A 14,214-nucleotide genomic window follows, 5' to 3' on the forward strand; every position below is an offset into this window, starting at 1 on the left:
ATAATAGACAGAGAAGGTTAGATTAGTTTAGACAGAGAAGATGAGAAAGGTGAAAGGGAGACGTGGATGAGATAGACAGAGGGTTAGAAAGAGGAAGGAGGATATTTCTTACTGGGAGGGAAGATTTTTCGGTTTTTTTTGTTCGATTACATAAAAGATTCCCGATTCTTAGCATGAGCAGAATTTGATATTATTATAATTAGAATGTTGATGATAAATGAAGATAGACAAGAAGATAGAGTTGTCTCAGTTGTTATTTGGGGGGAACAGGATGAAAGAGAAGAAAAATTTATCATGGATTCCCTTTTGATCTTCACCATGGTGATTTTATTGATCCAATGAGTTGGAATAACTTGGAATTGTGAACTTATCTTTTTTTCTGTGGAGTGGATTTTGTTTTTCCCTCTTTTTCCTGTTTCATGGTTGGAATGGGAGAGCGGAGATTGGGCTGAGTGGGTGAGGGGGTTACATTTTAGATCCTCCTTTTGAGGCTTTTGACTTGGACGATGCTTTGGATAAGGTTGAGCCAACATTCGAAGCGGCAGTTGAGCCTTTCGATAGAGATGAAGCAACAGTCGAACCTTTTGATGGCGATGCACCGACGGTCGAGCCTTTAGATTTTACTGCGCCGGTGGTTGAACCTTTTGACGCTACTGCACTTGGAACATTGGATGGACGTGAAGACAACTGTGACATGGCTGAAGTTTGTTTGGAATCGATACCAGAAACAGCTCGAGAGTCAACGGCTGAAATATTGGAGACTCGAGAGGTGTTGGAAACAGCGGAGGAAATACCGGATACGTTTGATGATGCGATTCCTGAAACACCGGAAACACGAGAATCGACTGTTGATCCAACCGATGATCTATTAACGTTTGAATTCATTGAAGAGCCAACAGTTGAGCCCATTGCTGAGCCGACACGAGAGTCTACATTTGATCCAGCAAATGAACCCATAGCTGATCCTGCAGTTGAACCCATGGCCGATCCAGCGGTAGAACCAACAGTTGAGCCCATGGCTGAACCAACTCGAGAGTCAACAGTTGAACCAGCGGTTGAACCCATTGAACTTGCTCCACTTGCCCGAGAGTCGACACCAGAAATAGTAGAGACAACAGAAGAACCCACAGCACTGCTAACAGCTGAGTTTCGAGAAATCGTTGAGTCTACAACTGAACCAACGGCGGACGCTAAAAGAGAGTATCAAATAAAACAAACCAAAGAAAAAGATCAAAAAAAAAAACTTCGATTTCAAAATTTCAAGAGCAATTTAAACTTACACATTCGTGATCCAACGTTACTTTGAACTCCACTTGGACTAACAGCTGAACCAACCCCTGATTCGACCCCTGAAATAGCCGAAGTGGCCTGTGATGTCGCTCCCGATGCTTCTGCGTCAACTGTTGATATCGGAGGTGCTCCAGGCATTTGACTCGCTTGTTGAGCTTCGGGCACTCCCTGTTTTCCAATCTCTGCATCCGCGTTCGGTCCCGTTCCTGGTTTATTCTCTTCTGAAAAAGTTATCGATCAAAATCAATGGAACAACAATCAAATCAAATTTTGATTCGATGATAATCGAGTTAAAGAATCGACCAATTAACTTAATTCAATCTCCTTAATCACTTACCTTGTTTACCACAAGCGCACATCATCAGGGTGACAGTTAATCCCATCATGCTGACTAATCCTAACACGAAAACTTGATAATTGTCTAATAAATTGTTTTCCAAATAAATTGTCATGTTGATAACTTAATTGTGGTCACAAAATTAAATGAGAAAAAAATTGAATTCAAATAGAAGCCCCAAAAAAAAAAGGAAACAAAATTTGCTTTTTAACCAACTAACAAATTAACACAATTAACAGACATAGTGAATAGAATTGATTAACAATCAAATTAATCCCAGTTAAAAGGTATATATAAATTAGCTTATTATTGTAAAATTACAAATCAATGTTACACTTTGTTTATCCTACAATTTATACAAAATTAAGTGGATAACAATATATTGAGGATAAGGATTCTAATTGGGAATTGTATTGACAATTTACTCTAATTGTTGCTCAATTATAACTTTTGAGAAATTAAAATTGTTTATGTTTGTTTTGATCTGGTTTTTGTTGATTAATTGACTGATGAATTTTTGTTGATTGAATGGATTTGATTCGAGTTTCTGATTTTCGTTGGTCCTTTCCTTCCGGTGGGTTTCGGGTATTGGTGAGTTGAAAGTTTTCCTTGATTGTTATGGCCAAAAGTGACCATTGTGTGTTGGTTGAATGGTGTGCATCGGTTAATTGGAAATTCAATGAGCTTGAGAGAAGTTTAATTAAATGGAAGCTCAAATTGGCCACTTTGGTCCTTCAAAGTGGCGAAGAGAATAAAACTTGGATCTATTTAAGTTTAAAGGACATTCGAGAGGAGTCAAGTGATATTGTTCGGCTGATGAATTTGATCAGGTCCTCGTTAGCCGATAAAGAGCCAACATCAGATTATTACAAGTTCGGAATGGATGAGTTGAAGTATTTCACTTATGATTGGGAGTTTACTTTCCAACCGGAGATTGAGAAGATTTTCAATCAACATGAACAACTGATTGATAAGAAAGCGAAAAAATCAACTGGAAGTCTCATGGATAATCAAATTGCTTTAAGGTAAACTAGTTGATTAGAGAAGTTTGAATTTCGCTTGTTGATCATTTTCTTTGTCTTTTCCATTTTTTTTTGTTTTCTTTTTCCTTTCCAAAGGCAATTGGAAGAAACATGGAAGGAGAATGAAAAGTTGATGCAGTTCATCCATAACAATATTTACGAGACCAGAGAGACGGTAATTAATATAAAAGAAATGGCAGATCAGAATCTTCATTCCATCCAAAAAGGTCAAAGTGAAATTGAAAAAGCTCAAACGGCTCAGCGAACAGCAAGAAATTTAAAGTCACTTTTTCTAATTGTTGCAGTGGTTAGTGGATTTACTGTGTTAACAATTTTCGCAAGACTTTTTAGAATAATCTAATCAACTGATTTCGGTGGTTTTCTTTTTCTTTCGAGATTCAACTTCCAATGTAGATTTAGAGGGAACAATTAGTTCAGTTGATTTTCCATCACCGAAAATAAGCTTCTCATAGTAATTTCTTCTCTCCTTTGAAACCTTAATTTTCCGCCGGTAGCCACATTGTTTACACTTTATTACCAGGAAAGATTTAATCAATGACAATTGCACAGGATCATAACCATCCGAGTTAACAATTAATGAAGAGAAACACAATTTACATGATTGCCTTTTAATTGGATCCCAACCAAAAGTAGCCACTTGATTTTTCAAACAAATCTCTTTACAAGTGTAACCCATAAATGAGGCCAATCTTAACTGGTCAATGTCTTCCTTTTTACTCAATTCTTGAGCTATTGCTTGTAAATAATTAACACGATTGTAAATATCCATTAAAAAAGAGTAACAATTAAACCAAAACAATTGATAAAAATTCTAATGGAAAATTAAATCAACATGTAAATCAACTGTTCGACTGTAGCGCCTCCTCTTGGTAGAAACTATTGCGAAGGCTAAATAACACAATTTGGAATTTTTCTCAACTGATTGACTGATTTCCATTGGAAATTTTCCAACAACTGTGCAAACAAAACGAGTTGTACTTTTTATTGGTACCTCATCATTTCCGTTTCCGACAAAAAGCTGAAATTATTATCAATTCATTAAAAAGGCATCAATTGTATCAAATGATGTTTAATTTACTTTTGATTTATTAATTTCTTTCTGTGAATCAATATGCATATTCGGTACACAAATGAGCGAACCAATTTTCAACCAACTGACCACATTTAAGACAAGGAAAATTGTGGTCACACAGATTGAGAAACTGGCCAGTAAAGTACTACAGGGACAATCTTCCATGAGATAAACCATGTTCAAGAAAATGATGATGAAGAAAACAAACTGTATCATTTGAAGATGGAAAAGGTAACGAGCCCAATTACGGTAAATATGTTTCCGCGAGGGATCAATAGTGCAAATTATGTGATAAGTTGCTGTTAGAAAATGGATGAAAGAATTGACTATTGGAATTAAACCCAAATGGAGACTTGGGCAGAACTTATAAGCCACGTAGAAAAGTAAAGGCATGAGACTGTGGTGGATAAGATGGGCAGAGGTCACTTGAGAGGTTTTCTTTTTCAGGACAAAGTAAATTGTGTCCATTAGGTCAAAATATTTAAGGAGATAATATTCCAGTCCTATTGAAATAGTTATACGAGTTTTCAAATCATCACCATCGAAATTGAATAGTTCACATTTGGTAGCTTTCGAGCCTCCATCAATACACCATGAACCTAATATGAGTACGATAGAATATAAAATAATCTTTATTATATTGTGGACCAAAAGTATTGACCGCAACTCAAATGGTTCACGATTTTTCATCAATCGAGGTCCCAAATTGGTCACAAAGTACAAATAACAACCAATAATACACAGAATCGCCCAGGGTCCACCTTTTAATGTTGGAAACCAACTCAAGTTTGAAGAGCCAACAGTTTCCCAGAAATCATGGAAAACATATCTGATCATTTCAATCATAATTAGCGATAAATTGTTTGAACTTCTCACAATCACAAATGAACTTAACTTAATTTAAACTGGTACAATAGTACCAGTAGTAAAAAATATTACTCTACAAAGTGAAATTGTAAAATGCAACTGAGAAAACATGACAATTTACCAGGTAGATTAAAATCTAATTAAGAGGTGTTCACTAATTAAAAGGAAAAAGTTTGAACGATCGTAGCGCCAAAAATTCTGGACTCAGGGACTTGCAAAATAGCTTAAATTAATGGTGATTAACTGATCTGTTCAATGATATTAATTAAGTTCTGGTCAGATTATGATTAGTTTCCAAAATTTTTATTAGAGTGAGCGATGTCTAAATATGAATTTTACTGCATTGATTTTAATGCACGAAAACTCTCTAAACTTTTTAATTCAATTTAGCTAAATTCAACAAAATAATTAATTTTTTTCACCGAAAAACCAAATATCATGGCCATTTAGAGATGAGAGAGTCGATTTTTCAAAAAAAAATCACAATCTGGCTAAAGAAAAGGACAATTTTTTTGGTTTAAACTCTAAAATTGAGCAGAAAATTAAATTTCGGCGGCTCTCACTTCGAGCGGCCATTAATCGACGGAAGGACAGAAAAATGCTCAATGGATAAAGTCGATCTATTTAGGGTCTTAAGGGAATATAATAAACTGTAAATCATAAAATTATCAATTCGGGCTATCGAGATATTCATTTTCAAACTTTTTCCTTCTAAAGGATGTTAAGGATAAAGTGTTCAGAATATGAGGAGTTTATTCTTGCCTTGACCAGGTAAACAAGTGACAATAGAAAGACAAGAAAGTACAAGTGTAAGAAGAAGAAAAAAAATCTAAACACTTTATCCTTAACACCCTTTAATTAGTGAACACCTCTTATGATATTCAAGTGATACCAATTAACATCACTAACGAATTGAAAATGAAGACTTACCATTGAGACTTCGTCAATTGAATCTAAACTTAAAAGCCAAACATGAAAACGGACAATTGTTGGTTTAGCTGGAGAGAAAATAAATACAATGTTACAATTAGTGAAAAATTTAATAAATTGGCTGTAATTTTTCATCACAATTCAACAACTAATTGTCGCTCTCTATGTGGAAGTTAATTCGTACTGTAATATTTTTTATCTCTGGTAATAATAATCAACTTTCAGCGATAAAATGTTTACGAAACCAGAGAGACGGTAGTTAATATAAAGGAAATGGCAGATCAGAATCTTCATTCCATCCAAAAAGGTCAAAGTGAAATTGAAAAAGCTCAAACGGCTCAGCGAACAGCAAGAAATTTAAAGTCACTTTTTCTAATTGTTGCAGTAGTTAGTGGATTTACTGTGTTAACAATTTTCGCAAGACTTTTTAGAATAATCTAATCAACTGATGTCGGTGGTTTTCTTTTTCTTTCGAGATTCAACTTCCAATGTAGATTTAGAGGGAACAATTAGTTCAGTTGATTTTCCATCACCGAAAATAAGCTTCTCATAGTAATTTCTTCTCTCCTTTGAAACCTTAATTTTCCGCCGGTAGCCACATTGTTTACACTTTATTACCAGGAAAGATTTAATCAATGACAATTGCACAGGATCATAACCATCCGAGTTAACAATTAATGAAGAGAAACACAATTTACATGATTGCCTTTTAATTGGATCCCAACCAAAAGTAGCCACTTGATTTTTCAAACAAATCTCTTTACAAGTGTAACCCATAAATGAGGCCAATCTTAACTGGTCAATGTCTTCCTTTTTACTCAATTCTTGAGCTATTGCTTGTAAATAATTAACACGATTGTAAATATCCATTAAAAAAGAGTAACAATTAAACCAAAACAATTGATAAAAATTCTAATGGAAAATTAAATCAACATGTAAATCAACTGTTCGACTGTAGCGCCTCCTCTTGGTAGAAACTATTGCGAAGGCTAAATAACACAATTTGGAATTTTTCTCAGCTGATTGACTGATTTTCTAATTGTAATTGTTTCTCATTTTAATAATTAATTCATTAATTAATCTAGTTAATTGCGGTATTGTTTGGCCATAGACATGTTTATATTTTGATTGTAAGTTGTTAATTTCATTTATTTCTATCGTCTAATTGGATGGGAATATCAAGTGAACTTGATTTTTAATTATTTTATTAGATTGTTCAGTTTACTCATTTGTTGAGTTTAAATTAATTTAATTGCTGTTTCATTGTTTTTGGTTGATTTTTTTAATTGTTCATCGTCATTTTCATTGACTTGTGTGGTGATTGTGCTTTGTTTATCTTATAATGTCTCTTTCTTGAATTTGTTTCTCTCAATTTCAGTTAGGTTTAATGATTTCTTTTCTTTTCTTTTCATTGTAGGTTTTCATTGGAATGGATTTTATTGATTGGGAATAATTAGCTGATTTTTGGTTAATGATTTGATGTTCAAGTTTATTGTAGTGATCAGAGGATTATCAAGTTACTATGTTCAAGTTGATTGTCAACCGAGCTTTTGTTAGAAAGTTACTACGTTCTAATGAAAGTCAATGTAACAATTTCTCAAGACAATGGAGGCAATTTAATCGACAATCAAATAACCACCGAAAAGAAAGTAGATTATTTGACAAATTTTCTCCTAAACTTTGGTATTTTGCTTCATTTCTATCGATTGGTTATCTATTCAAAGATCATTATGATCTAGTTACAGGTAAAAAGAATCAATTGTTTCTCTTGTTATTCTAAGATTTCAATTTCTCTAATTTATTTTATTCTCTATTCTTTACAGTTCATGCTTTCAACTATTCTAAAGAATCAACAAAAATTGCTCTTTTCTTTGAAGCCTGTCAAACTGGAGATTTATCAACAGTTAAATCAATTATCCATGAAAGTTACAATTTCGATGTTAATATCCGTCATCCTTTAGGCTGGACTCCTCTTCATGTTGCCGCTGTTAACGGTAATGTTAAAATCGTTAAATATCTCATCGAGTTGGGTGCCAATGTAAACATCGAAGATTATTATACCATTCGAAGTGCTAATGATTTAGCTAAAGTTCAAGTAAGACGAAGTGAATTCAATATACTTCTCAGGCCGAGCAAGAACTACGAAGGTTGTACACCTCTTCATTATGCAATTCTGATTGATGATCTGGAAACTGTCAAGGTGCTAACCGATAATGGAGCTGATCCTTATTACGCCAATAAATTAGGCCATAAACCGATTGATTATATTGACCCTGAAAATCAATTAATGGTCGACCATTTGAATAGATATTCAGCCAAATATGAGGAGCTTGAAAAGAAAAGACAAATGGAAGAGAGGAGGAAATTCCCTCTCGAGAAAAGATTGAAACAATTTATTGTTGGTTGGTAGTAATTTTTTTTCTTTCATTCTTCTCTTCATATTCTAAACTGCAATTAATTTTAATGGTTGGAGATTTTTCTTTTGATTCTAGGACAAGAAGCTGCTATTTCCATTGTCGCTTCAACAATTAGACGTAAGGAAAATGGTTGGTTTGATGAGGATCATCCATTGGTGTTTCTATTTCTTGGATCATCGGGAATTGGGAAAACAGAATTAGCTAAACAAGTAGCTAAATATATTCATCAAAACAATTCGAAAGCTTTCATTCGTTTGGATATGTCAGAATTTCAATCGAAAGCAGAGGTTTCTCGTTTTATCGGTTCTCCACCGGGTTATGTTGGCTATCAAGAGGGTGGACAATTGACCAAAGCATTACAAGAATGTCCAAATGCTGTTGTTTTATTTGATGAGGTTGAAAAGGCTCATCCTGATGTATTAACAATCATGTTACAACTTTTTGACGAAGGTCGACTTACCGATGGTCAAGGGTCGACAGTTGAATGTAAAGATGCGATTTTCATAATGACCTCAAATCTTGCCAGTGATGAGATCGCTGAATATGGACTGCAATTGAGAAAAGAGGCCAGAGCTTTATCACTGAAGAAATTAAATCTAAATGAAACTGACATTTCCAATTCCCTAGGTGATGTAACGGTTTCAGAAAATTTCAAGGAGAAAATAGTTCGGCCCATTTTAAAGTCACATTTTCGACGTGATGAATTTCTCGGTAGAATCAACGAAATGGTCTATTTTTTACCATTTTCCGAGATTGAACTTAACCAATTAGTAACTAAAGAATTGGAAAGTTGGTCTAAACGAGCACAAGAACGACATGAGATCAAATTATCCTGGGATTCTGAGGTAATTCAGCTTCTTACCTCAGGTTACAATGTTCATTATGGTGCTCGAAGTATTAAACATGAAATTGAACGTCAAGTAGTTAATCAATTAGCCGAAGCATATGAATCAGGATTAATCGCAAGTGGATACGAGGTTCACCTCACCGTTACCGAAGACAAACCCAAAGATGAAAACGATAAACCAAAATCTCACCTGAAAATGAACATAAAAAAACCCGGAAAATTTTTCCGATCAAGTTAATTGCTTTTCGTTTGCTCAATTAATTGATAAATAATAGAAAACAAAAAGTAAAAGTAAACAATTTATTAAGTGTTAATCATCTTCTCAAGTTGCACAATTAACTTTTACTTTTCGATTTCTAATTCTACCACCAATCTTTTCCCTTTCCAATTCTCCTTCTAATCCAAGGCCAATCATCTGTAGATAAATTAACTGTAAATATCATTTATTTAATTCTTTCAAAAGTAATTAAACAATTCCATCAATTAGACCTTCTCTTATTCATTTAAAGCGCCGATACTTTGGTAAACAAATGGTTGCTAAGAGTCCATAGGTCAACCATCACATGGAGATTTAGTCTAATTGTTATGATTGTGATTCCAACTTTTACCTAATTGTTTCCAATTGTTTTTAATTGTTCTTTTCTCCCAAGTGCAAACCTCAATGTGCCAAACAATTTGATCATGACGATTAACCATCTCATCCGTCAACCAATTAGATTGATTAACTTTAAATGGTCACCGTTGTCCAAACGAGTCGCCATTTTGTTTGGTCTAATTTTGGGCTTTATTGTTTCACTAATTGTCCCATTTTTTAATCAGTGTTTAACTTTCACCTCTTCATCCATATTATCATCAACATCGTCAGTTAATTATGACAGTTCATCTAAATCATCTAATTGGTTTGAGGAGATAATCAACTCAGATTATAATCCAATTGTCAAATTACCTTTAACCAATGGTTCTAGTCAATCAAATGAACAACAATTTAAATCCTATAATTCAAAGAGACCTCATTTTGTATTAGAGGAATTAGATGTTAATGAGAAATTGTTAATTGTTGTTCTTACAAGTGATCAAACCTTTGGTAATTTAGGTTACCTTTTAAATGAGACTTTATCTAAACATGGGGATAGAATTTTGTTTTTTAAAGAATCAAATTCACAGCAACAACAATTAACTCAATCATCTTCTTCGTTAATTAATCTTCCACCATCGGATGAACCTTTGTTGACTCGAATTCTTAATCATTTAGATTCGTCTTTTGATCCTGGTAAAGTAAAAAGTAAATTAAGAGCTTATAATTTCATCTTCTTCATCAACGATAACAGTTACGTGAAAGGTGATTACTTGAGACAATTAGTTGACCAATTGTCAATTAATCAACATATTTTTGCTCCTGCTCATCAAATTGATACTGAAAATGTTCATCATCATCTTTACGATCACAATCACAATTACAATCAAAATCATAATAATAATCAAAGAGTTAAAAGTGATCCATGTTCATCAGAATTATCATTCTCACCGAAAATTGATCAAAATCAATTGTATCATTTTCAATCTGGTCTATTAATTAGCAGTTCACTAATTGTCTCATGTGGAAATGACCTCAAGTGCCTTTATCGTTCCTGTAATCAATCATTAATCAACTCATATCGATTATTACCTGATAATAGTGATCAACTTTTTCTCGATCCAATTTCATTTCGTAAAAGTTTAATCATCTATCCTTTGTTTACAACCAAAGTCTATGCCAATGTCCACCATTTTCATTTACAATCATCACTCAACAACAATTTACGACAATTACATCAATTAAATGTGAAAATAAATTCATTTGTAGATAAACATGGAAATTTAAATGGTGAAAATGGAAAAATAAAAAATAACCATTGGTCATCATCATCATCATCTAATTGGCCTTTTGCAATTGTAACTTGTCATGATCCAATCGATAGATTTGATGTAATTCATTGGAATTATCAAGAGAATGGAATTATCTATATGGCTGATGATTTCCATGTTCTCAGGGTGGAAAATGAAGCTGAGAAAGTTGATCGACAATCAATTGAATCTCTAGCAATTCGTTGGTTGAACACGAAATATCCAAACTTTGGTTCCATGGGAAAGGAAATAAAAATCACTAATGTTTATCGTCGATTCGATGCCAACCGAGGATTAGATTATATTCTTGATATTTTAATTACCAACAAAATGTTAATTAAAGATTATCCTCTCAACACTCACAATGAAAATAATCCAATCCAATTAACGCCAATTAAGATTCGTCTGGAAGCAGTTAAACCTTTAGTTCCAATGACAATAATTGATTCAATTCCATTTTCAACTGAACAGAACAGGTAATTAAACATAGAAATTTGTTTAATTTGATCGCAATTAAAGATTAGCGAAAATTAAATTTCTCTTGTTTGTTTTTCACAGAATTTCTTTGATTGTTCCCGTGCGATCAGATTCTGAGGTTGGTGATTTAATTTCACTTATAAATCAATATGTTAATTTATGCTCTGAGAAACAGCAACAATCCCATAATTATGCTTTAATCATTGCGTTAATTACTCACAATTCATCACCACCCTCTGGTTACGGACGAGTTATGTCAATGGGATTGTCATTGAAGACAAAATATCCCAACATTAAATTGTTACTTTCAACAATTCCAAGGGAACCCAACGAAAGCTATTCAACCTCAACTGATTTAGGATTGTTAATGATTCTCAGGAAAAGATTCACATCAACTTTAACCAATTCCATTGTGGTTATTTTATCTTCCAACACTTTGATCACCAGTGATTATTTATCTCGAATCCAGTTGAACACAATTAAAGATCATCAGGTTTATTTTCCAATCGCTTTTCAAGAATATAATCTTCGCCCTGGATCTTCAGGTCTTTCTGATTCTTGGAGAATCAATAAAGATAATGGTTTATTCAATTGGTTTGATTATCGACACGCATCCTTTTATCTTGACGATTTTGAGAAAGCTTTTGAAGCAGTTTTTCCACCTTCATCATTATCAACGGTTAATCAACAGCTAATTAATTACGATATACTTGAAGTTTTTCTCCAATCGAATTGCCAATCCTCCAAGTCGATCCATATTTTACGATCAATTGAACCTGAACTTAAGTTACGATATCGGCAAGAAAAATGTGACCTGGATGCTGATAAATACACCAAAAATTGGTGTAACAAAACCTTAATTTATTCATTAGGCAATAAAGCTCAAATGGCTAATTTGATACTTAATTATAAAAAGTCAAATGCACCAATTGATTGGTCACCATAATGTAGCAATATGATGAAAGATAAATTAGCTTATTGGCTAATTTTATTTTCCCATTAATCTAACTAATTAAAGAAAAAATCAAACAATTACAATTTGATGATTTCTATTCATTTGTTTTCGTCCGTTTTTTTGTGTGTGTGTGAATATCACAATCACTTTAAATTAACCAGTAATTACATGATCGACATAAACATCATATTGACCCATTGGAATTGAATTGTGTATTTGCTCTTTGAAACAAACTCCAGCTAAAAAGGGAAGACGATTAAATTTTGCCTTGTAACGGGCGAAATAGTTATCATAATAACCGGCACCATGTCCTAATCGTGAATTATCAGGACCAAAAGCGACTCCGGGAACAATCATAAAGTCAAGTCCACCTGAATGATGAGAAATTCAATAGAAAGAAAAATAATTGAATTAAGAAAAGAATAAAAAAAATATATACTGATTATGATGATGGTGAAGTTAAAAAAATGTGAGAATTTTAATTCTCATCATCGTAATCATTTTGTTATTTAATTAGTAATAGATTAGTGGGGTGATGACTATGGTCGAGAATATTGTTTGGTGTGAAATAATCGCATCCTAACAACACTACGATAATAATAATTTAAAATCTCTCAAGAGAAAATACATATTCACTGTTCTTATGGGAAAAGGCCAAGAGAGAGAGAGAGAGAGACATTTCTTTCCAACAAGCGAATTCACTTGATTTTTTTTCTCTCTCACTCTCTGTGTCAATTATGTAGTAATAGTACTACATGTAATCCACTTGTAGTTTTTTCCAATTCTCATGGGCACAATTAATAAATTTTTCCCTGTTGAAAAAAATACACCTTGCATATCGTACCGACGTTCACATGTGCACACAACGGTCAAAGCTTGTTAATGGTCACTGAATATACAAGTACATGTATATTAGTTAAGTTGGAAAGTTGTATGGGATATTTTTTCCGAAGATTAGTAGTAAAATCTCAGGGGTGAAATCTCATTGATTGAATTAAGGTTGTGTCTTTCATATTTCGTATTTTAGTGGTTCACAGCTTCATTGCTGTATAATACGTAATCTAATTATTTGATGGGTGGTATTTGTAATAAATTTGATTATCTAATTTCCATACCATCGTCCATGGCTTCTCGGGTAACAGTTTCAGGTTGTCTGATTCCCCATTTAATTGTTGGCAAGTTTTCAATCTCTTCCAATGATTTCATTTCTACCATGTCCATATGTTTACTTTTTAAGCTTTTCAAGAAGTAGAGAAAAACCCAATAAATTAGTCTCAATCAATTGATTGATTTTGAAACAAAGAGTTAACAAAATATGCTTTTGGTAATTTAAGAAATGATTGTTTATATGATTAAGATTCAATCAATTGAGTAATTTAATATCAATATACTTACATGATCCTTGGAATGAAACATTTTTTACCAAGCTTAAAGATTTGCTCGATTATTTTTCCAGTTTTAATCTCCTCAGGCATACCAATGAAAACAGCGATTCTCTGGCTTTCCTTAAATTTTTCATGGTTAATTATCTAATTAAAGAAGAAAAGAAGGAGAGAGATTGAGAGAAAAGAAACAAAATTTCTAGGTAATTAAGTTATTCAAATTAGATTCAGATATGAGTAAAATCAGTGAGAAGAAAAAAACAAACATTACCTTTGATAAGATCTCATCGGATTGAGAGCAACGATTAACCTCAGTCATTGAATTAAGAATACTAGTAATCTCTGACCTTAAAACCTTTTTCATAGTCTTAAGATCCGTGTCAACCATTGTGGTAATCAATTAATTAATCAAAATAAAGAAGAATAAAAGAAAACCTATTAAATAAACAACAATATTGAGAATAGAAAGAAACAAAAACAATTCTCACCAATGTAATGAAAAGAAACAAGGAAAACACTCACACAAACACTTTGAAGAAGAAATGAAAATAAATCAATCGAATAGAAATTTTATTTCATCTCCTCACTAATTAAGTGGCTGATTAAGATCACTGATTAAATGGAAGTTGTGATAATTATTGCTAATTACAAATTAGAAATTAAAATTTGGTAACAATAAGAAAAAAAAATTCATTTGATTGAAGAAACGGAGG

At 33.0% G+C, this 14,214-nt stretch overlaps 5 protein-coding genes across 9 annotated transcripts; 2 read left to right on the plus strand and 3 right to left on the minus strand.

Moving 5' to 3' along the window:
• Positions 1 to 139: 139 nt before the first annotated feature.
• On the minus strand, positions 140 to 2,910 carry LOC128390935 (secreted protein C-like). The gene is made up of 3 exons (XM_053350738.1): positions 1,628 to 2,910; positions 1,281 to 1,511; positions 140 to 1,190 (listed from the first exon to the last, which is right to left on the minus strand). The coding sequence occupies exons 1-3, from the start codon at positions 1,740 to 1,742 to the stop codon at positions 466 to 468; spliced, it is 1,071 nt and encodes a 356-aa protein (XP_053206713.1). The 5' UTR covers positions 1,743 to 2,910; the 3' UTR covers positions 140 to 465.
• A 141-nt stretch (positions 2,911 to 3,051) lies between these two features.
• Positions 3,052 to 5,531, minus strand: LOC128390941 (elongation of very long chain fatty acids protein 7-like). The gene has a single exon (XM_053350751.1). It carries the CDS (start codon positions 4,586 to 4,588, stop codon positions 3,740 to 3,742), a length of 849 nt encoding a protein of 282 aa, XP_053206726.1. The 5' UTR covers positions 4,589 to 5,531; the 3' UTR covers positions 3,052 to 3,739.
• A 1,008-nt stretch (positions 5,532 to 6,539) lies between these two features.
• Positions 6,540 to 9,289, plus strand: LOC128390892 (caseinolytic peptidase B protein homolog). Of its 2 annotated transcripts, none has more exons than XM_053350668.1 (4): positions 6,540 to 6,669; positions 6,957 to 7,284; positions 7,363 to 7,941; positions 8,032 to 9,289. In XM_053350668.1, exons 2-4 carry the CDS (start codon positions 7,062 to 7,064, stop codon positions 9,039 to 9,041), a joined length of 1,812 nt encoding a protein of 603 aa, XP_053206643.1. In that variant the 5' UTR covers positions 6,540 to 6,669; positions 6,957 to 7,061; the 3' UTR covers positions 9,042 to 9,289. The 2 variants fall into 2 exon arrangements, with proteins under 2 accessions (XP_053206643.1, XP_053206653.1); XM_053350678.1 differs by lacking the exon at positions 6,540 to 6,669 and adding an exon at positions 6,712 to 6,856.
• A 61-nt stretch (positions 9,290 to 9,350) lies between these two features.
• On the plus strand, positions 9,351 to 12,202 carry LOC128390873 (chondroitin sulfate synthase 2-like). Its single transcript, XM_053350649.1, has 2 exons — positions 9,351 to 11,163; positions 11,246 to 12,202. The coding sequence occupies exons 1-2, from the start codon at positions 9,485 to 9,487 to the stop codon at positions 12,108 to 12,110; spliced, it is 2,544 nt and encodes an 847-aa protein (XP_053206624.1). The 5' UTR covers positions 9,351 to 9,484; the 3' UTR covers positions 12,111 to 12,202.
• On the minus strand, positions 12,135 to 14,196 carry LOC128390952 (5-formyltetrahydrofolate cyclo-ligase-like). 4 transcript variants are annotated; one of them, XM_053350787.1, is made up of 5 exons: positions 14,024 to 14,196; positions 13,773 to 13,868; positions 13,515 to 13,648; positions 13,235 to 13,356; positions 12,135 to 12,490 (listed from the first exon to the last, which is right to left on the minus strand). In XM_053350787.1, the coding sequence occupies exons 2-5, from the start codon at positions 13,863 to 13,865 to the stop codon at positions 12,273 to 12,275; spliced, it is 567 nt and encodes a 188-aa protein (XP_053206762.1). In that variant the 5' UTR covers positions 13,866 to 13,868; positions 14,024 to 14,196; the 3' UTR covers positions 12,135 to 12,272. The 4 variants fall into 4 exon arrangements, with proteins under 4 accessions (XP_053206762.1, XP_053206745.1, XP_053206753.1 ...); XM_053350770.1 differs by having other exon boundaries at positions 13,773 to 13,936; XM_053350778.1 differs by having other exon boundaries at positions 13,990 to 14,195.
• Between the last annotated feature and the right edge of the window lie 18 nt (positions 14,197 to 14,214).

This window comes from Panonychus citri, unplaced genomic scaffold (assembly GCF_014898815.1).
Source record: "Panonychus citri isolate SS breed McGregor unplaced genomic scaffold, ASM1489881v1 Contig00011, whole genome shotgun sequence".
In the NCBI taxonomy this organism is placed as follows: Eukaryota; Metazoa; Arthropoda; class Arachnida; order Trombidiformes; family Tetranychidae; genus Panonychus; species Panonychus citri.